The 23,504-nt window shown below is 46.5% G+C and overlaps 1 protein-coding gene across 2 annotated transcripts in view; it reads right to left on the bottom strand.

The window, feature by feature from the left end:
- LOC148501128 (transmembrane protein 132A-like) overlaps window positions 1-21,342 on the bottom strand; it is a 195,562-nt gene extending 174,220 nt beyond the window's left edge. For both annotated transcript variants that reach the window (XM_088450900.1, XM_088450901.1), the window contains exon 1: window positions 21,216-21,342. In XM_088450900.1, the coding sequence (XP_088307026.1) occupies window positions 21,216-21,261 (46 nt within the window). In that variant the 5' untranslated portion in view covers window positions 21,262-21,342. The remainder of the gene's footprint in view (window positions 1-21,215) is intronic.
- Between the last annotated feature and the right edge of the window lie 2,162 nt (window positions 21,343-23,504).

The following is a 23,504-nucleotide window of genomic DNA, read 5'->3' as shown; positions in this document are numbered from 1 at the left end:
AGGGCGGCAGCACGGACGTCCCCTGGACTGTGCGTGTTGACCACTCTTTTAGATCTTCAGCGGCTGTCAGCAGCCCCTCTGTTCAGTGACCTGACTCCGGCTGGGCACATACGAAACTGAAGATGCCTTGGCCTGGGGGCGGGGTATAGGAGAGGCGGCCCCGATGAATCCTGGGGCTAATAATGTAACTGTGTGGTGCCCGACGGCAGATCCACCCACAGCTTATGCGAGCGTCCATGATGATTGTCGCGATGGGCAAGACCATCGGGCTTGCGACGAGACCCTGTGGTAGGGTCTCAGTGACCACAAGCCCTGGAGTGATTTTGGCTCTATCAGAGCTAAAATCACTCCCACTGACATCACTAGTGATGTCAGTGGGGCCGGACCCAGACGGTAGGCGTTCCCATGGGAACTCCTCCGTCTGGCAGCCACGCCCCCAGCACGCCCACCAAAGGGGGCGTGCTGTCAGTCACCATCTGAATTAGGCCCCGAGTTCAGCCTTACCTGGGGCCTGATAGGTCCAAAAGGACGGAGTCCGAGCCCTGAAGAGGCTGGAGCAGAAGGCAGACAAGCCGACTTAGCTGCTGCTAAGGTATTCACAATTTTGTCCAAATCAGGGCCAAACCATCATAAGGAAAACACTCCAAACCCTTCTTGGATTTCGCATCAGCCCTCCAAGAATGGAGCCACAGAGAGCGGCGAGCTGCAATGGCCGCTGAAGAAATCCTGACATTTAGTAAGCCAATATCCAATGCTGCCTCATTTATGTAGGTAGCAGAAACTACTGGTCTACTGCTGGGTGCGTCATTATGCCGTTCCTCAGTCGCACCTTGCAAAACAGCGGGAACTGTATTAACCCACTGGAGGGGCAACACCTGTATGGGTGCAGATGGTTGCAGCAAGTTTTGCGCTGGCAAAAGGTGATGCTGTTGAAATCGTAACTGTGGAAACACAGGAGGGCCTGCCAAACGCCCCGCAATGGTTGTCAGTGCTTTTGCAAAGCACTCCCATGGCGGCTACTGCTGAGCGTCAGAAGCCGCAGAGGGACCTGGAGAGGCACAGAATAGCAGAATAAGTACTGTCGAAGCCGGATGGTTGGCTGAGACCTAAATTGTAAAAATAATATTTGCACGATGTCATCTGGCGCAGTCAGTATAATATTATTGGGCATGGCGCTATTTTAGCATTGCGTACATCTGCCGTGTTACTGCACACTGTTAAAGTCTTTACATCAGGGCTTGACAAATTTTTCTAAAATCTAGGACCCAGGATGAAAAAGTGTAAGAGCCAGATCACTGTCCCCGCAAAAAAATTACAGGCGTGAGTGAAGAGCACAGCCCTGTGTGTTATGCAACTGTTATACTAGTCCACAAAATGGTCACAGTTGAATGGATACAGTAAAATGGAGGACCCCTCACTGCTCTGCACAGCTCCCCTGCTCCACCCCCCACCCTCCAGTAATAACGGACCACATTTCACATAAAATAATGGTGCCAGAAACTACAACAAAAAACGGTTATCGATATCTCACCAAAGGGTGGATGGTGCCATACGCAGGAAAGGACGCACTGTGTCCGAAAACCTGCTACCACTTGATGTTGATAGACCGATACCCGTTATTGTGTGAGTTCAAGGAGCGCTGATTAGAATCCACGGATAAGGAAAGAAAAGTTTGTTTTCTTTCATTGATAAAAGTTTGTGTTAGGGGGGGTAAAATCGCAAAATAGTGAACGCATATTTCCTGTATTGCTGCCACGTGTTCAAACTGTCATTGTAGTCATAGTGTGATTGCTTGTTAAACCTCTGAGTTGCACTGCTATATTTAAAGGAAAAGGTTAATTTTTTTCTGCGCAGAAAAGGTGTATGTAATTGAAATGTGTGATTGCAAAGTAGAGGCTACTGTCTGTTAAGCCTAGGTTGAAACTCAGTAGGTGCCTGACGTGGCTGTACTAACTACTGGGCCAGTATACAAGACAGGTACATTGTGGTTATTGAGAAACTAAGGGGTTTCTTGGTCCGACCCATTAATCGCAAAGTCCATTGATCAGTTAGGTTCTTTGGGCAATGCGATCGAACCACACGGTTATATAAAACTGTGATTGTGAAGTGGGTTGTTGTGGGAGTGAAACTGCAAGGTTAGGAGTTATTGGAACTCCTACATGCTACCAGCTGGGAGTAAAAAAAGAAGGAAGCCAAGTGGTGAAGCTTGAGGTGAATTCACAAGTACAATAATCAGCTAGGGGGTTATTTTACTCCTCGTTTATGCACACGGACCATTATCGGGAAAGCGGTGCATGACGGGATGAAGCGAGCGGCTGAAGCTTGTTTGAATTCGCCGCAGGTAGAATAATTTACAATAGGTGATTATTCTGCTCCTCGCTGTGCAAGCTGACTAACACCCTGTGGGCCCGCTGTGTATAACGCGAGGGAGTGCGTGAACGTAGCTCTCTGAAAATTGTTCACCAATCAAAAATATGAGATATGGTAAGAACTTACCCTTGTTATCTCTATTTCTACGAAGTCCATAGGGTTCCACAGGATACCTTGGGGTATAGGTGATGACGTCAGGCATCGGGCACCATTGAGGTAAGTTTCAGCCTCCCAGGATGCACTAGGGTCCCCCTCCTATACCCCACCCCCGAGCCAAGGCATCTCAGTTAAGTACCAAGCCATAGGCCGGAGGAGGAGAAGGAAGAGAGAGAAGAAAGATCTGGACACACACAAGAATCACATTCTCACCAGAGGGAGATGGAAAAACCGGTGACCAGAGCAAAGCCCATCTGCAGCACAGGTGCGACAGGGCGGGAGTCCTGTGGATCCTATGGACTTCGTTGAAATAGAGATAACAAGGGTAAGTTCTTACCATATCTCATATTTTCTACTTCAGAGTCCATAGGGTATCCACAGGATACCTTGGGGATGTCCCAAAGCAGTATCCTTTAAGGGTAGGGACGCTCCTGTGCTGAAAGGAGAATCCGCCGCCCGAAGGAAGCATCCTGAGAGGCAAAGGTGTCAAACCTGTAATACCTCACGAAGGTATGGACAGAAGACCATGTAGCAGCCTTGCAGATCTGAACTGCCGAGGCACCACGTCGAGCTGCCCACGAAGGACCCACAGACCTAGTGGAATGAGCCTTCAGAGAAGGAGGAACCGGCAGACCTTCATGAAGATAAGCTTCAGAAATAGCCATACGGATCCAGGCTGGCAAAGTTTGCTTTGAAGCAGGCCAACCCTTTTTACGGAAGCCATAGAGGACAAACAAGGCGTCCGACTTCCTAAACGAAGAAGTGCGGTCAACATAAGTCCTTAAGGCCTCACAACATCCAAAGTGGCCTCACCCACTGAAAGACCAGGTGAGTTAAAGGCCGGAACAACTATTTCCTCGTTAACATGAAACTGGGAAACAACTTTGGGAAGAAATTCAGGACGAGTGCGTAGCACTGCCCTGTTCCCATGAAAAATCAAGAAAGGGAGTCTACAAGAGAGAGCCCCTAAATCAGAAACACGTCTGGCCGAAGCTATGGCCAGAAGGAAAACAGTCTTAGCTGTTAGCCATTTAAGATCCACTGAGCCCAGTGGTTCAAACGGCGGTCCTTGGAGAGCCCTCAGTACCACAATCAAATCCCAAGGCGCAACAGGTGGAAAAAAAGGCGGCTGAATACGCAGAACTCCCTGCATAAAGGTGCGCACATCAGGAAATGTAGCAATCCTACGGTGAAACCAGACAGACAGGGCCGAAACCTGCACCTTCAAAGAAGCAAGACGAAGCCCATGGTCTAGTCCCGCTTGTAGGAAGGAGAGTACCCGAGACAGGCGAAACTCCCGCGGTGCATAACCTCTCGGTCGACACCACTGGAAGAACGTATGCCACACGCGATGGTATATTCTCGCGGAAGACGGTTTCCGAGCTCTTAGCATGGTACGTACTACAGAGCTTGAAAACCCCCTGGACCTTAACATGGCCGTCTCAACAGCCACGCCGTCAAAGACAGCCGTGTCAAGTCCGGGTGAAGACAAGGACCCTGTGACAGAAGGTCCGGTCGGAGCGGTAACCGCAGAGGACTGTCCGTCTGGGCCATGCGGGAGCTATCAACAGGAGCATCCCTCCTTCCTGTTTGAATTTCCGGATTACCCGTGGAAGAAGGGAAACCGGAGGAAAGAGATAAGCAAACCGGAACGTCCACAGGACGGACAGAGCATCCACCAGAGACGCCTCTTCGTCTCTTGTGTGAGACCAGTACACCGGCAACTTGTTGTTGTGCCGGGACGTCATGAGGTCGATCTCTGGAAGACCCCACCTGTCCACCAGCAGTTGAAAAACGTTCGGGTGCAGAGACCATTCCCCCGGATGAACATCCTGGCGACTGAGAAAGTCCGCCTCCCAGTTTAGCACTCTCGGGATGAAGACAGCCGATATGGTCGGAAGATTGCGCTCCGCCCATACCAGGATCCGAGACACCTCTACGAGAGCCGCCCGACTTCGGGTTCCTCCTTGCCGGTTTATGTAGGCCACGGTGGTAGCGTTGTCCGACTGGACCTGCACTGGGTGACCTTGGAGAACCCGATGTGCCTGCTGGAGAGCATTGAAAACCGCTCGGAGTTCCAAGATGTTTATTGGAAGCTCCGCTTCCGCCGGAGTCCACCTGCCCTGGAACAAGTGTGGACCCGAAACTGCTCCCCAGCCCCGAAGACTGGCGTCCGTTGTCAACAGGACCCAATTCGCCACCCAGAACGGACGACCCTTTTTGAGATGGATCGTCTGCAACCACCAGGCAAGGGACAGGCGAACCTCCGGAGTGAGCACTATCGTCTGGGATTTTAGAGACTGAGGCAGTCCATTCCATTTGGACAGGATCAGATGCTGCAGAGGTCTGGAGTGAAACTGGGCATATTCCACCATGTCGAATACCGACACCATGGAGCCCAGTAACCTCATCGCCGAGTGTAGAGACACCCGGCGGCTCTGCAGACAACTGCACACCCTCGACTGTAAGGCAGAGATCTTTTCCCCGTCACAAAGATCCTTTGCTGCCCCGAGTCCAATAAGGCTCCGAGGTGCAGAATCCGCTGAGACGGAATCAGGGTGGACTTCTGCCAGTTTATCAACCAGCCGTGCCGTTGCAGTAGCGCAATGGTCAGGTCCAAGTGGCGCAGAAGGAGCTCCGGAGATCCTGCCACTAAGAGAAGGTCGTCCAAGTACGGCAACATGCGGACTCCCTGCAGCCGCAGGGAAGCCGTCATGACCGCCATCACCTTGGTGAAAACACGTGGTGCTGTGACCAGGCCAAAAGGTAACACCCGGAAATGAAAGTGGTCGCTGCAGATTGCAAACCTGAGGAACTGCTGATGGCGCAAAAGAATAGGGACATGCAGGTAAGTGTCCTGTATGTCCAATGACACCATGTAGTCCCCAGGTTCCAGCGCCAAAATGATGGACCGCAGGGTCTCCATCCGAAACTTCGGCACCCGCAAAGACTTGTTGAGTGCTTTGAGGTTGAGAATCGGACGAAACGACCCATTGGGTTTCTGCACCAAAAAGAGATTGGAATAGAAACCCTGGCCCCTCTGGGAGAATGGAACAGGCACTATAACTCCAGCCTGGAGCATAGTGTGCAAAACCTTCCGCAGTTCCATGGCTTTCTTCCGGTCTGATGGTAGACCCGTGGTGAAGAATCGAGCCGGGGGTCTGTGCCGGAAGGAGAGGGCATACCCGTGTGAGACCACCTCGAGAACCCAAGTGTCTGTCGTGGTGACCGACCAACACCGGGCGAACTGCAGCAGGCGGCCTCCCACTTTGGGATCAGGCTTTCATCTGGCTTAGGGGCCGGATGTCTGGTACTCCAGGCCTGTTTCCATGGGCTTGGCCGATTTCTTGGGGCCAGCCTGTCGGGGAAAGGACTGTGTCTTAGGCCTACCCTGGGCCCTATAAGACCGAAAGGACGGAGTACCTGAACGAGAAGGAACAGTAGCCGACGGGAGACATGCCGATTTAGCTGCCGCCAGCGTGGCTACGATCTTATCCAGGTCCGGACCGAAGAGAAATTCTCCGTTAAAAGGCAACGCCTCCAAACCCTTTATGGAATCAGCGTCCGCCTTCCAGGATCGCAACCACAAGGTGCGACGAGCAGCCACAGCTGCCGAAAAAATTCGAGACGCCAGGGTACTAACATCCAAGGCCGCTTCGTTGATATAAGTGGCCGAATCCCGGAGATTGCCGATCAACTCCGCCTGCTCAGCCGAACAGTTGGAATCGAAGGACGCCTCCAACGTATCAGCCCAGCGCTCCATAGCACGGGCAACCCAGCAAGTGGCCATAGACGGCCGCGCTGCCCCCCCCCACAAGGGAATAGACGGACTTCAGGCAGATCTCCACCTTGCGGTCCGTAGCATCCTTAAGGGAGGACATGGATGGCATGGGTAAAGTGGCACTACGGACAAGGCGTGTCACATGAGAATCCACCTGAGGAGGGGACTCCCACTTGGCAAAATAATTATCCGCAAACGGATACGCCACTGCTAAACGCCTTTGAGGCTGATAACGTTTGCCTGGCTGTTTCCATGCTTCCTCTAGGTGGTCAACTAATTGCCCCGAAAGAGGAAACACCGTGGTATCTCCTTTAATGTCTTTGAAAAAAGCGTATTTGGACTTCGATACCGGAGGCTCCTCATCCTCAATAACCAAAGCAGTACGGACTGCACGAATAAGACCAGGTATATACACCTTAGACTTAGCGTCCGACTCTTTAGGACGGGAAGGTTCCTGGTCAGAAAGATCCAGAATCTCCCCATCAACGGACATCCCGTCGTCATCCTCATAAGGAGCAGATAGAGACGCCACCGGCCGCTTGTGAGGCCGCATCACAGACTCTCCTTACAACACCTCTGACAACTGCTGTACAGAGCTTGTTAACTAATTAACCCACGCAGGCTCATGAGAGACGTGAGGAGGGGAAATAGGGAGACTGTGGGGTACCATCAATTGTCTTGGGAAACCCTGCATGGGTGACGACACCACTGACTGCTGGGATAAACCCATTTGAGTGAGGGTAGGCTGCTGAGCTAACTGGCCCACGAGGGTTGTAAGCGCTTTGGCAAAACAAGCCCAGGGCGGCTCCTGTAACGGAGTCGAGACCGTAATCGGCCGCGTCAACGAATAACACCGTCGACATAGTCCCTCCGCACTGCCGTCCCCCTCCACTATAGGTACCTTGCATGTAGTACATAAAAGCTGGAGAGGAAAATCACTTTCAGACATAATGGTAGGTATGTGACCCCTCTCACTGATACTCGTTAGTATAGTGTGAGACCACCCTGCAAGCACCGCACCGCAAGGGCTTTAGCAGAAAGAACAGGGACAGATAAATGCTGACAGATAGAAAATGAAAGTACAGGCAGCAGACGCTAGCATAGGTCACATACAATGCAAAGAAATCAATTCCTGCACTATCAGCGCTGATCCTCAACTACACAGACTCAGAGCCTGGTAGGACACAGCGCTGCATACACAGACCTTATCCAAAAGGAGGAGAGGTATGCAGGGGGACCCAGACCATGATGCAACCGTTCTTCAGCGTCCAGCAGCACTCACTATGCTTCTTTCCAAAGATGGCCACCGAGGAGCAGAGAGGAGGCTGGCCTGGGGGAGGAGCGCTGACACAGGACCAGTCAGCGTGTGCAGAGAGGGCTGTGTGCAGCGGGGTAGGCGCCGGCTGTGAGACAGGGAAGGCGCACAATACACCCGTCCCACACAACCTCCAAACCCATATCCTCATACACCACCACCATTTTTCCACACTCCCCTAACCCACACAACAACCACCTTCCAATACACGTCAACCACGAAGGTGTTATGTAACAAGGTGGGACACATAAGTAGGTTTTGTAAAGCTAGACAGTGAGAACAGCCAAACCAGGGAACACCGGGATACCTACAAGGGGTGTACCCACCACAGTCAGGACAGTTCCAGCAATCTCCTGCTCACATTTTAGCAGTAAATGCTTTACTGGAGGAAGACAGTCAGCTCTAGGGGTCAGGTCACACCTGTAGTCTACAGCCAGTCAGGATAACTGAGGATACTAGGGAAGAACCTATAATGATAGTTGATATAGCTGGTAACAAACAAACTTTTCTTGTAGACATAGGGGGGGGGACTAGATCAGTGTTAAATTCTCCTTCCAATTTACAGGTGATCAGCAAGACAGTACCAGCAATGGGTGTAACAGGTAAAGTGCAACATTATCCTTCAACCAAATCTGCAGAGGTTACTATCGGACCATTGCATACCAGGCATTCCTTTCTCCTGTCAGCAGCGGTCCCTACTAACCTACTGGGAAGGAATTTGTTATTTAAAATGGGATGTGTCATTTATTGTACCCCTGAAGGTATATTTTTAGATATCCCAAAGAGTTGCGCACAAGGTGAGGGATATATTGGACACTCCCCAAAGGTTAATGTTTCACTCTACTGTTGCAGATAAAAATCCATCTCAGGTAGAGCAGATGTTATCTCAAATATCAGGTTCACTTTGGACCAAAGATGGACAGGGCACTGGATTGATGGCAAATGTAGCTCCCGTAATGGTAGGCAAGCTCCAAAAATTCCCCAGTACCCGTTAAAACTAGAAGTAGAGCTAGGGGTTTAACCCATAATTGAGCGGTTACTACAACAGTGAATTTTAGTCCGTACAGCAAGTGTAGCCAATAGTCCCATTTTTCCAGGGAAGAAGGCTGGGGGGAGGGGCTATAGATTAGTACAAGACCTTAGAGGGGATAATAAGGTAGTTGAGAGCCAATTCCCCGTAGTGCCAAATCCAGCTGTCATCCGTATGCAGATTCCACCAATCGCAACCCATTTTACGGTCATTGACCTCTGTTCTGCCTTCTTCTCTGTCCCTCTTCATCCTGGCTGTCAGTACCTATTTGCATTTACATACAGGGGGGTACAATAAACATGGACACAATTCTCCCAAGGGATTCATAGACAGCTCCAGTATCTTCTCCCAGGCCTTACACGACTGTTTACAATCTTTTCAACCTGCCAATGGATCTGTTCAAATACAATATGTAGATGATTTATTGTTGTGTTCTAGTTCATTTATGTCATGTTTAAATTATACTAAACTACTGTTGCTTCATCTCTCACAGACAGGACACAAGGTTGCTAAGGACAAATTACAGCCATGCAAGACCAGGGTTAAATACTTGGGACACTGCCTAACCCAGGGGTTACGACATCTGACTAATGACAGGATACAGGCCATAAAGACCAGAACACTGCTGCATAACCAACAGCAAATCCGTACCTTCTTGGGCATGTGTGGATACTGCAGATCATAGATCCTAGATTTTTCTATTTTGGCTTTACCATTGCAGGACTTTGGGGGTCATTCAGACCCACTCGCGAGCGGCAGTACGCTCGCAAGCGGGTCGATGTTCCCCACTGCGCATGCACACGACAGAGGGAGCTCAGTCGTGCGCATGCGCGAGACCCGACGAGCGACGGGCTTTCCATCGCTCCAGGTCCATCAAAGAGGGCGTGCTGTTGATGTTGATTGACAGCACGCCCCCTTTGGAGGGCGTGCCTGCCAGACGGAGGCGTTCCCATGGGAACGCCTACCGTCTGGAGCCAGCCCCACTGACATCACTAGTGATATTAGTGGGAGTGATTTTGGCTCTGATAGAGTCAAAATCACTCCAGGGCTTGCGGCAGGGAGACCCTACCGCAGGGTCTCCGTTGCAAGTCCGACCATCTTTTTGGTCGCTCGTAGATGCTGTGGGTGGTGACCCACAGCTATACGATTGTTCAGGAGGATGCTCCCTTTTCATGGAGGAGGGCCCTGATTCAGAGCGAGCGCTCTGCTCAGAGCGTTCGGCTCTGAATCAGGCCCTTAGTCTCTTCCTCAAAGCCCGATTGTGTCATACACACAGAGGAAACAGAGCAGGCATTCCTTAAACTTAAGGACAGTCTGACAAGAGCACCTGCATTGGGAATGCCAGATTATGAAAAACATTTTGATTTATACTGTACGGAAACTAATTGTTGCACAGCAGGTGTCCTCACACAAAAACATGGTGATGCCAGTAGGCCCATAGCATACTACAGTGCACAATTGGACACTGTCAAGATCACGCCCAACGTGTTTAAGAAGCATAGCAGCGACTGCTCTATTGGTCAGTAAGAGTGAGGATGTAGTATTAGGCCATGATATGATTGTTTATACACCCCATGCTGTATCTGCTTTGCCGAATTCTGCCCAAACCAGACATGTTTCCTCAGCTAGGTTCATGAAATGGCAACTAGCTCTAATAGCACCTGCAAACATCACCATTAAACGGTGCAGTACGTTAAACCTAGCAACTTATTTACCATAGGTGTCTCAGGATGCACAAAGGGTGGAGGAAGGCGAGTTCTGCAGGTATATTGATGCACATGATTGTATGGAATATTTGAATCAAACCTTTACTGCAAGACCTGACATACGTGATACACCTTTAGAAAATGTAGATGTGACATTTTACACGGATGGGAGTTGTCATAGACAGACTGACACTGGAAAGTTATGTACAGGTTATGCTGTGGTAAATGACGAGGACATTATAGAAGCCGAACGCCTTGGTCCACCCCACTCAGCCCAATAGGTGGAGCTAGAGGCATTAAGAAGAGCGTGTGAATTAGCAAAAGGCAAATCTGCTAATATCTACACTAACTCCAGGTATGCCTTCGGGGTAGTACATGATTTTGGTGCTCTATGGCGTCTGAGAAATTTTATGACAGCAGCAGGCACACCAGTCACACACTTAAAACATATAAAAAGGACTATTGACAGCAATTCAAATGCCTAAGGCAGTGGCCGTAATTAAGAGTAAAGCCCATACATGTGAGGACGATCCGGTGTCACTGGGCAATAACAGGGCAGACGAAGCTGCCAAATGGGCAGCAGGTTTTAGAGTTAACATACCAATTAATCAAATGATGGTTTTTCAAACAATTGCTATGCAGAAATTAATTGAGATGCAAAATTTGTGTTCCATTCAGGAGAAGGCAGTCTGGAGATCCAAGGGATGTAGGCAGGAGTCCTCTGGACTCTGGAGAGATGGACAAGGTAAGCCGGTGGCACCCATGGCATACTACCCAAGCTTGGCTGAGGCAGCGCACGGTCTAACTCACCTGGGAAAGCAAGGTATGTGCAAATTGATCAGGGCGTATTTGTGTGCACCAGGTTTATCTTCCCAAGCCGAAAAGAGGGCAATGTCCTGCTTGACATGCGTGAGGAAGAATGTTGGAAAAACAATACCAACTGAGCCATCCCATATCCCTCCGACAGATGGACCTTTTCAGGTAATACAAATTGATTTCATCCAATTACCACCCTGCAGGAATCTCAAGTATGTATTAGTTTTCACAGATGTGTTTTCTAATTGGGTTGAGGCATATCCAGCTGCCACTAATACCGCTGCGTTTACTGCTAAAAAGATTGTTCAGGAATTTGTATGCAGGTACGGTATCCCTAGAATTATTGAAAGTGATAGGGGTACTCATTTCACCGGAGAGGTCTTCCAGAACATGTGTAAGTTGATGGGTATTAATAGTAGACTGCACACCCCTTACCCACCGCAAGCCAGTGCCAAGGTGGAGAGGATGAACGGTACTATTAAAAATAAACTGAGTAAGATCATGGCAGAAACTGAACTAGGATGGCCAGAAGCCTTACCGCTAGTCCTTCATAGCATCAGGACAACTCCCAGACCCCCTCTCAATCTGTCCCCATTAGAAGTACTGTTTGGTAGACAACCTCATTTGATTATAAGTCCGCAGGAAGATTTGAAGAGTAACAATGAGGTAACTGTAAAGTATCTTACAACAATGAGTAAACAGTTGAAGCAGCACCAACAGAAATTTAAATTGTTGTCACCTGATATGCCTGAAACAAACTCATGATGTTGAACCTGGAGAATTTGTTATGATCAGAAATTTCTTACATTCAGGTTGTCTGACAGATTGGTGGGAAGGCACGTATTAAGTGTTGCTGACGAGTACAACTTCCTTAAAAGTGGCAGAGAGAGATACCTGGGTCCATTCCACTCACTGAAAAAAGGTCAACCAACCGGTGGAGATACGAGGCAGAGTCGAGACTGATAACGTAGACCTGTCAATTGCGAGCTTGTTCCGGGAGAGTTAAAAGTTGCAGTGAGACACCTGAGCTAAAAAGTAATTTGTAGATCACTATTCCAGCAACGGAGTGGTGTGTTGAGGTTATGTCTGAGTCTTCTTCCAGAGTTTTTATCATCCTAGTTTGTTTTGGGATTTCTGGTTTCTGTGACGGAGGACAGATGACGGAGAGAGGAGCTGCTGGTGATATCGATGGAGTGGAGTCGGAAAAAGGAGTGCTAAACCAATCGGGGGCAGTATCTGACAAAACTCAGTACAATAATTGCCAAGAGATCTGTTATTTTGGAAACTCTGAGACAGTGTGAAGGCTTATCGTCTGAGGAATATTGTATTTGTGAGTTTTGTGGGTCCCTAGCCGATGAGAAATGCATCCAACTGTGCATATTGGGGTGGGTATCCTTTAGAGGATCATAACATGGTGGGCAAAGTTTTAAACCAAACTGACTGTTGGGTGTGCTCTCACGTGCCTCAGGGACAGTATAATGTAGGGTTAGTGCCATTCCCATTGAATGTCTCTGAGGTTTTAGAATTGCGAAAATGGGGAGGCACTGGATGGAAAATTTCTTATCTCCAAAACACCCCATTTTAAACTCCACCAGTACCAAGTAGATAGATCACTTTTATGTTTGAACATCACCAACAAGCCAGGAAGTTGGGAGACGATGACCTTCTCACTAAGAGCTGATAATGAACCTATACATTTTGAACTTTTACGCACAAATAGACTAGGTGGAAGACACTTCCGGTATAGATATACACTTAGTTCCACCAAGGAAATGGTTGGTAGGGTACCAGAAGGATACTGTGCCAGGATTGTACAACTAGAAACGTGTATTAGTGAAATGGGAAAATCTGAAAGGATTATTTGTTAGAGATTTTTGTTAGACGATAATGATGCATTCTATCCCTTATGTACTCCCAGATGATGTGTATTTTATATGTGGAAGGAAAGCGTATAAGTGGCTCTCTCCGAGTTCCGAAGGTTTATGTTATTTGGTAAATGAAATGCTTGGTCTCCATAAAAACACACACATGATACCTGGTGACATATATGCAGCTACACAGTTGATTAGTGAAACAACTAGTTTCCAAATTTTGGTAACACTAGATCCCACCAGAATCGCTCGGGGTAATTAAATTTTAAATATATCCAAGGCCTTGCTAAATTAATAGATAATATCATCGAAATGTATGATGGCACATTCTTTCTGATATACCGGTAGGGAGTTACAAGCTTATAAGAAAGAACTTGTGCAACATAGGTTAGTGTTAAATTATTTAACAGCTGTCACTGGAGGGTACTGTGTGACTTTGGCCACCCAATTTGGTGTCAAATGCTGTAAGTATATCACAAATAATGCTAGTGACCCCTAGGAGGTGATAGACCGGAAGATGGACGAAATTCTGCAGCTAAAACGGGAATTTCGGAAGAACCATAATGCTTCAGTGGCTGAAGTAGAGGAAAAGGTAGAAGAGTGGTTCTCGTGGTTGAACCCTGTGAGATGGTTCTCTGGCCTAGGAGAATGGGTCCAGGAACTGGTTGCTATTGTGGGTAAACTCCTGATCGTCATCTTAGTAATTGGCTTATGTGTCAGGTGTGTTCCTAATGTATTGAAGTGCAGAAAATGTACCAGGGCGAACGGAGAAATCAAGATGATGGTGTGAGCAATGATATTATGGATACCAAGATCAAGGAAGAACTGCATTACAACCCTGAACTAGAATGTAACATCAGATGATGTATAGATTTAGCCATGCATGAAGTGTATTATTAAATGTTATTTTAAACATCCTAAATAATGTTAGTCCCTATCCCCTTTAAGACTTCCTTTATAGGGTAGATGCTCCCCCACATCTTTCCCATGATCTTCCAAGATCCGCGGAGTGCATATAAGGGTAGTTTTATGTCCCTCCCAGGGACACATTATGGATGGTTTAATGACCACATTGTGCCATCCCATAATATAACATTAAATAATATTCCATAGTGTAAGACTAAAAATAAAAAGTAAGACCAGAGTGTGATAGCATATTGTTTGCTATCAAAGGATAGACTGTCGAAGCCAGATGGTTGGCTGAGACGTAAACTGTAAAAATAATATTTGCATGATGCCATCTGGCGTAGTCAGTATAATATTATTGTGCACAGCGCTATTTTAGCGTTGTGTACATCTGCCGTGTTACTGCACACTGTTAAAGTCTTTACATAATCATGAATACACATATTTAAAGACTTTATATATTCAGTGCTGACAAACAAGTCTTGTGGACATGTCTGGGACTAGTAATTGGAATACACAAAGACACTGAGTGTTTACTTCGCATATAGAAACAGTATGTCTGTGGCAATTGAAATATAACAGACACTGATATGCTCAGAGAGAGTGCTCTGAATGTTGATTTAGAAACAATTGTCAGACGTTTAGCTATCGTTAGAAATTGTAGGCCTTGTGTCCCATGCTGATGTGGTTAAGAGGGACTGACAATTGTATTCTGAATAAACATAGGAAAAGTTATCAGAATTCTTTCCAAAGCTTGCTCCACCTGTGAACAGGACAAACTCCATTGTCTGTCATTATTTTAGTTCAGACAGAAGTAATAGTACTGTTTGAAGTTGTGTGTGTAATAAAATTATATATATATATATAAATAAAATAAAATGTATGCATGTATATATACACACACACACACTTAAACGATCACATGGGTATCCACAATGCGTGCACACACACGTATATATATATAGTTGCAATTATAAATAGAAACACACAGCACATGTTTTGCGCTGTAACACAAACCCTGCACACAGCGCACCTTTTACGCTGCATGGAGACAATGCATACTTACATATAATCATAAATATACACACACACTCAAAAGGTTCCTGCACATTATGGTTTATATTAAAATTATTAATTATGATGTAAAATATATGTATTTGATATCTAAGGTTTAGTACATGATAAGCAGACCATGTTTGGTATCATTCTAAACCACTGTCTATTTGCAGAAATCTGGTTCCATCGGCAAGGAGATCGCAACATTCGTCTGCAAGTTATGGATTAGAGAATTAAGTGTTAGAATTTCCTTTGTATGTAGTGTCTATTGATTAGTTAAAACACACACAAAGAGCCATTGGAGGGCTGAACTACCATTGCACGAACTGACCTATGACAGAAGAACCACCTATGGGATTATTCCAACTTGTTTCTATTGTATTGCCTACTTTCTGTAAGGGTATATATTCAGGAGCTCTATTTCCAGTTGTTAGTCATCATATTCTTTCTTTTGACGGAGGCTTCACCTATGATGCCGGAAATCTGGATCCAGAGCGCCTGCGTATGTATCGACTGTTACTTATTTATGTATAATCTTTTGCGCTAATTGTATTTAGATCACAGCGTGTAACTAAATGCTTTTTATATGAATAACTTTGAGTGTGGTTCCAAAGCACAAAAAGTCTGGAAAGCAATTACTTGTGCGACTTACAACGCTAAATAGCGACATTTAGGTATACAGATCATTAGGTATTCATAGTACAGGGAAAGCAAAAAAAATGGCTGACAGTTATAGAAAGAGAAACACAGACAGCGCTAGCATACAGTTGCAGACAAATGCAGAACAGCAACAGTACCTGCACTTAATGGCACTTACTAGACAACTACACAGACTTAGCGTCTAGTAGGACAAAGTGCTACATACACTGACCACCAACAGGAGGAGAGGTATGTAGGGGGACCCATTTTACGCACCACCTGCCGAGATCTGCAATACGCAGCCAGGGAGCGATGGCCGTCGAAGAACTAATGGGGGGGTGGAGCCGGAAGAAGGAAGCTGTCACAGTTCAGCCAGACCGCTGTGGAAAGGCCCGCTGTGCAGTGGGCCCAGCTGCAAAACAGGGAAGCTGCCTCCCCTGGCCAGCAATTAACCCCCAGGACGCTGGAGCGTTCCTGCCAACTCCAGCCCACTGTCCCAGATGGCTTTGTGGAAGCGCAGGACTCAGTGCCTGGTTCCACACGCTGTCAACCCCAGGGAGTCCTTAGCCCTGGAAGAAAAAAACTGCGATTTGGCACATACCACCGCGGCAAGTGCCGCTTACCCGCTGCCCCGTAGCATCTGGCTGCAGTCTAGGGATCCTCTGCGGTCTCTGCTAGCTAAGACCCCAGAGGCCCACCCAGATCCCCGGATCAGTACCGGCATCATGGCGCCAGCGGGGTGATGACACGGCAGTGCGAACTTCCACTGGACGTCGGTGCTGCCGCACTAGAAGAATCTTCAAACTTCAGGGTCTGTTTAGCAACAGCCCCACTGCGTGTTCAGTGACCCGACTCCGACCAGGCACCCAACGAAACTGAGGAGTCTCCGGTCCGGTGGCGGGGTATAGAGGAAGACCCGTTGCATCCTGGGAGAAGTTACTGCATAAGGTGCCCAGATGACTCTGCATCACCTATACCCCCAAGGTCACCCTGTGAACCTTCTATGGATCCTGAAGTAGAAAGAGAAGACTTTGGCCAATCAATTACCCAGCCATGCTCCTGTAAGCAGACAACGGTCATCCGTAGATGACATTGTAACATCTCCTGAGATTGTGCTAATATCAGGTCGTCTAGATATGGCAGTATCCTGACCTCTTGTCGTCTCAGATGAGCAATCATGACTGCCATTATCTTGATAAATACCCAAGGGGCTGTGGCTAGACCGAAGGGTATAGCCTGAAATTGGTAATGTTGCTGATCTAGCTCTAATCTGACAAAGCTTTGGTGAGATCTTGCAATCGGGACATGCAGATATGCATCTTGTATGTCCAGGGAGACCATAAAGTCTCCAGGTTCCATTGCCAACATAATTGACTGTAGCGTTTCCATACGGAATTTGGGCCCCTTGATGAATCTGTTGAGATACTTCATAATTAGAATAAGGCGGTGTGACCCACTGGGCTTCTGAATCAAAAATAAATTTGAATATTAACCCCTTCCCTGTTGCGTCACAGGAACAGGGACTAACTCCTGAACTCAGGAGGGCCCCAATAGACTCCCGGTAGGCCGAAGCTCTGACCGGGTCTGCAGGAAGAGTTGTACCCACAAACCTCTGAGGACGATACCTCAGGAACGTGATGGCCTAACCATGAGACCAGCTCTCGCACCTAGGCATCTGTAGTTGTCTGATGCCAAGCCTGGTTGACCTGTAGTAAAATCGTCCTCCAACCCAGAGACCCTCCAGGGGGAGGCCTGCCCCATCAGACAGTAGGCTTACTGTCTGACTTGGGACCAAGATTTCTTGGGCTGCGGTTTTCTGTAGGAATGACTGTCTGGAGGAAGACAGTTTCTTTGTGTTTTGTGGACGAAAGGACCGAAAAGACTATTTCTTTCTAGGAGTAGTCATAGATGGCACTTCAGCAGACTTAGGTGTTGCCAAAGAAGTCATTATGTCATCCAGCTCTGGTCCAAACAGTACCTTCCCCTTAAAGGCAAAGATTCTAGAGCCTTTTTGGACCCTGCATCCGCCTTCTAAATCTTAGCCAAAGGGAACTTCGGTCTGCCACTGAGTTCGCTGAGATCCTAGAAGCCAGGATAATAACCGCATCCCCAAAATACACAGCTGCTTCTCGCATTTGACCAAAAAAAGACTGATCAGTTTAGTAACCTGAGCATCTATCGTTGGGGGAACTTCCTATTTGTTACACTGCCTTGGTGCAAATGAGTATCGAGAGGCAATATTCCTTGTAGCACGAAAATGCTTGCTAGGAGTACTCCATGCTTCAGACATGAGATTCATCAGTTGCCCAGACTGAGGGAAATAATCCTTAGTCACTTTCTGACGTCTAAAGATTGGCTCCCCAGACGTCAGTGAAATCTCCTCTTCCTACATACTGAGGACAGATCTAACCCCTCTAACTAGAGAGGGAACATCCACAAGGGACTGATAGACAAAGAAGACTAAGACAGAGTATCAGAGTCTGATGAGGAGGCCGAGTCAAGCACTTGAGGCAACGGGTGACTAGCACCTCTCTTATGCCCCTGCTTCACCACCACTGGTCTGCCTGCAGAGAGGCTGCAGACGGCAGCGTACTCTGACTAGAGTGAGCAAAATAATTGACCCAATAGGGATTCATAGAAGACATAGAAAGACACCAATGTTGTGAACATCACATAGCATGTGGTACTACAACCGGAACCCGCACTTCTGCGGCTTTGTCCAATAGGTGTGACAAAATATGAGACCAAGCGGCCATCCACTCAGGTGGCTCTAGTGCTGGTGCAAGTGTACAAGATATTAGGTAGCTGTTTACAGCAGAGACTACACAATCCATCATGGTTCACATCCTGCTCAGACAAGCCTGCGGACTTACAGTATCTTAGCACTGACGGGTCAACCGTCTTACCTTTACCTGCTGACATGACAAGTGTATAAAAAAGGTATCAGATATACAGTATAAATGCAACATGACCTTATCAATGAAAAACCCCACACACCTTCAGAGGGATGAGGAGAAACACAGTGATAGATATAACTGACAGTTTAGAAAACAAGAGCCAGTATACATATAGCAGCTAGCATTTCAGTCACATACAATGCATAAATATGCACAATTGCTAAAGTAATATGGGCTCTGAATCAACTAACCAGCCCCGAGGGGGTTATGGTAGAATATAAAGCACTATATGCCAAACCCAATGGAGAGGCATATAGAGAGACAGACCAACCTCTGAGACCAAACAGCGTCAGCAATACACATGCACAAACGCTAACTGCGAGCGTCTTATTACACAAGGTGGTCAGATATAGAGAACCAGATGCAGGAGTCCGTACCGGGAAGTTGGCGTCTGGCGGGGAGGAGCGACAATCTCCCCTAGGTTACAATTTTGACGGCGGGGTGCGCTGCCCTCACAGGAACAAGACGTTGACTAGTGCGCTCTAGTGCGTCTTACCAACCGTCTCCGGCAACAGGCGATACGGCAGCCTTAGTTAAACGAGACCTTAACCCGCAACCGATTCTTCTCTACACCGGAGGCCCAGACTGCCGCGCACGATTCCCCGAGAAGAATTGCATACCTGACATCTACGTGACCCGACTACAGTCCACACCTCGGCATAAGCCGCTAGCTGAGCCATGCCGAGAATCTCAGGGCACATAGCGGAACTGGTGTTTCGGCATTGGCGGAGGTAGATGGAGTCGCAGTACAGCTTTATTACTGGCAGCCGGTACCGCTAAACTCTAATGTTGAAAACTAAGGTAAATCATAAAAGAAAAAGCTAAGGACTGCCTAGCAGTCCCGCTGCATACAGGTGCGTCTTTCCGCGCACCAAACAAAAAAACCTGAATGCCTGTGGCTGGGGACGGGGTACATAGGGAGGACGACCAATGCATGCTGGGAGCTCCAAAGCTTTGTTGTTTGGTGCATTAAATGCGATCCAACTACATGCCCCAAGGTAATTCCTGTGGATCCTATGGAACTCGAATAAGAAACACTTGTTTAAGTGTCTAGTTTAGGAGTTTTCAACTCGAATCCTAAAGTACTCATGTTATCTGGATATATTTAATCACACAGCATAAAGAATGGAGTAGAAGGGGTATATTTATTAATGTAGAGGTTTTTAGAAGTGGAGATATTGGCCATTGCAACCAGATTCTACCTATGATCTTCTAAAAGGTGCTGGATAAATGTTAAGTAGACTATAATAATTGGTTGCTATGGGCAACATTGCCACTTCTAAAAACCCACACTTTAGTACAGTAAATATACCCCTAAGTTTCAAGTCCATGTCCACCTAGCATAAAAGGGCAGTAAGTGGGTGAGCATGATAATTTAAATATTCCACCCAAGCCAATATAGCTACACGAATATAGCTGAATGATTACCTAGAAATTTCATTAGAGAGAAGAACCCTAATTTCATGAAAAGGGGTTTTCACTATTTGCGAAGCATCAATGCCAGCAAAACCCACCACCCTTCCTGCAGTAATAACACACGTGACCCAGGGGTCATCAGAGTGCAGAAAGACCTTAAAAGGTGCGTACACACACACACACAATGATTTTTTGGACGGTAAGTTAACTATCCCAACCCCTCTGCCCACTCATATCCCTCCCTTAGGGGTGCCTAACACTAACCTCCCCTCCTAGTGCCTAATCCCAACCTCCCTCCGTTTAGTGCCTAAACCTAACCCCGACCACCCCGCACCCTAAACCTAACCCTCCCTTAGGGTTGCCTAACCCTAACCACCCCCCTATTGCCTAAACTTAACCCTTCCTTCCCCTAGCCTTCCCTGTGGGTGCCTAATATAACCCCCCCCCCCATCCATCCCTGGCTACGTGTATACTTCAGTCCTGCATCATGTCAGCGTTCTGGCGTCAGGATTAATATAGGCGTCGGTATTTTGACACCCATGTTAAATCCCTTGCCGGGACTACATTGTCGGGATTTAGACTGGCAGTCATGCGGCCACTGGTCTCATAACTACATCCCATTTCAGCGCATGAGCACATGCGCCATCCCCGAAGCGTTTTCTTGCGCAGGCACTGAGACTGTGGACTGCAGATAGATATATATATTTTAGTACCCCTTCTGAACGTTAAGCATTTCCTAAAATGCAGGGCTAATTAGATCACGTATTAGGTGAAGTAGACCCCATGACTGGCCAAACAAATTCCCAACATGTTTTACATTTTTTTCTTCAATATGTTTAAGAGAACATCGGTTCACCAACAATGTAATACTGCTATCTTTCCCAATACATTATTTATCAGCTTTATGCATAAAAATATTGCACTGTAAAGCAACGAGAAAATGGGCATTCACTAGAGACACAATATGAGACCTGTGACAAAGAGAATAAATTACTTGTCCGTAAAAATCACTGCGCAGTGTTTTTATTTAATTGACAACTGGTTGGCTGATTAAAACGAACAAATGTTAGATCATTATGAAAATAGGAATAATAGCTAGTAGTAGTATTATGGCTGCCATTTCCTACGCCATGAAGCTTACACACATGCAAAATGTACACATGGACTAAAGCAGAGAAATAAGGCTTAGCCAGTACCTAGTGTCCAGCTCACGAGTCCCAGGAAGTAGAGGAAAATATCCATGTTTCAGCAAAGCTGTGAACGCGAGCGTCTCCCGGGGAATACATCCGTGTCTGTGTCAGATTGTCTCTGCCATTGTGTGTGAATCAGTTACCAGCAGTGTGCAGGCTTAAGGCGTGTCCATGTAATGGGTGTGACTGTGTCCTGTAGTGTATATGGACGTGTGCAACAACTCCCTAAAATTTGGAATCCAACCTATCTGTGTGCGCGGTGATTTCACGGGTTGCACGGTAATTGCCTGTAAATACTAATAGACGCACACATATATATACAGTAGGTTTCCGTGCTTGCTGCCAGTACAAACATCAGCTGCCTCACATATCTTCCTTATAGATGATACAAAGGCAAGGACAGACAAAAGAGGAGGGTGGAGAAAGGGCACTAAGGGGAGGAGATAAGACATATATCTACACACCTACTTCATGTGTACATTCATACATTGTATGTGGGTATCATCTGGCTATCTGAGAGCAAGCAGGACAATAGTGATCCAGCCATGTTCAGAAAATGATAGCTTGCCGTATAAATTCCATTTTAATGTCTATTACTTTTTTTTTTTACAAATGTGCATTACTTCTCTGTGTTGGAAAGGGACGTTACACATATACTAAGGGGTTTAGTTATCAAGCTGCAATACTTAAAAACTGCCAATTTTCTGTGATTTGTTTTTATACTATCAGGGGTATTCAATATGGGTGCAATAATATCGTTTTTGCGTTAATATCGCAATTATGACGTCATTATCGCAGGTTTTACTTTTACACTGTATTCAATATCAAAGACTTATCGCATTTTTGAAAAGTCGAAGTTAAAAAACGGGGATAAGTTTTCACCATTGAATAGGTATCGAAAAAAAGTGCAGAATTGGGGTTTAGGGGTGCAGGCTTAAAAAAAATAGCCTGCACCCCTGAGAATGTCATTTAAAAAAGAACTGTGTCAAAAAAAGTTAAACAAAAAAATAGGGACACCCCAAAAAAAGCACTTTGAATTTGGGGGCCAAAAAAAAAAATGTTGGGGAACAAAGTTAAAAAATAGCGAACTTGACTCTGGGGGGGTCCCCAAGTATGCCCCAGGTGTTTTTTTCATTGCAGCTCCTTGCGCAAGTGGGTTTTTCATGATTTTTTCAAGTCTGTTTAGCAACTTTAAAATATGCTGACCCCCATTTTCAAGTACCCCAGATTTGCTGGGCATAGTTATTTTTCCCCCAAAAAAATTCTAAATGCTCTTCTACACCACTTTCTTCAAAGTAGCATTTATGCACTTGCCGCGGCTATTAGAAAGCCCGACTTCCTTCAGGAGTTAAAAATGGGGGTACTCATAGTGGTCCCCCATGTCTAGACATCATTCAGGGGGTCCCTAGAATATTTCCCGAAAATTCCCGTTTTTGTTTTCCTGTTAAAAAAATGTAAAAATTTAGAAAAAAAATCACATAAGGTCCCCCCCCAAAAGCCAAACCAGCCCCACGCTTGCCAGCCAGTGGTGGTTTCTAAAAATATGGGGAACAAAATGTGCCACTTAATTAATTGCCACTTTAAAACCAGCTGCATTAAAAAAAAACACAAAGGGGGGTATCCAATTAGCTCCGAAAAATTTTCTGTTTTTCTCACGAAAAGACATACAGCAGGATCTGCGAAAAGTCGCAGACCTATGCATTTTCTCTGCTGCGATCGTGAGAAAAACAGCTTCTTATCCCTGATGAGTGCCAGCTTCGAGGCTAATTGGATAGCCCAGGGCGAGGTAATTAGCAGTGGTAATTTACTGCTGCTAATTGGATACCCCCTTATGTTGTATGAATACTAATTAACCTCTATACCTTAAATGTCGCTATTTAGCGTTATGAATAGTCGCACATAAAATAAACATTTTCAGACCTTGAGTGTGGTTCCAAAGCACAAAAAGTTATTATTCACAAATAAAAAGGGTATTACACACTTTGATCTAAACAATGAGTGCAAAGGTTATTACATTCAATAAGGTACAGTCGATACATACGCCAGCGTATCGGTCCCAGTTACAGTCATCAATCCAGAAGCCTGCGGTCATCCAAGAAGAATGGCTACTAACTGGGACCAGAACACAGGCTATATACCCTAACAGATCATGATAACAACAATGTAGACAGACAAACATAATTCCATTGGTTCTTGGTCTTTGTAGTACGCTGTAGTTCATAGGACAGTTCACTAGGGGTATGTCCCAATTCTCCAGATTGCATTTTCTTTCTTTAATGATTTAAATTAACTACA

This window comes from Taudactylus pleione, unplaced genomic scaffold, assembly GCF_031769625.1.
Source record: "Taudactylus pleione unplaced genomic scaffold, aTauple2 ptg000534l, whole genome shotgun sequence".
NCBI lineage: Eukaryota > Metazoa > Chordata > Amphibia > Anura > Myobatrachidae > Taudactylus > Taudactylus pleione.
This window is presented reverse-complemented; position numbering and strand designations above follow the sequence as displayed.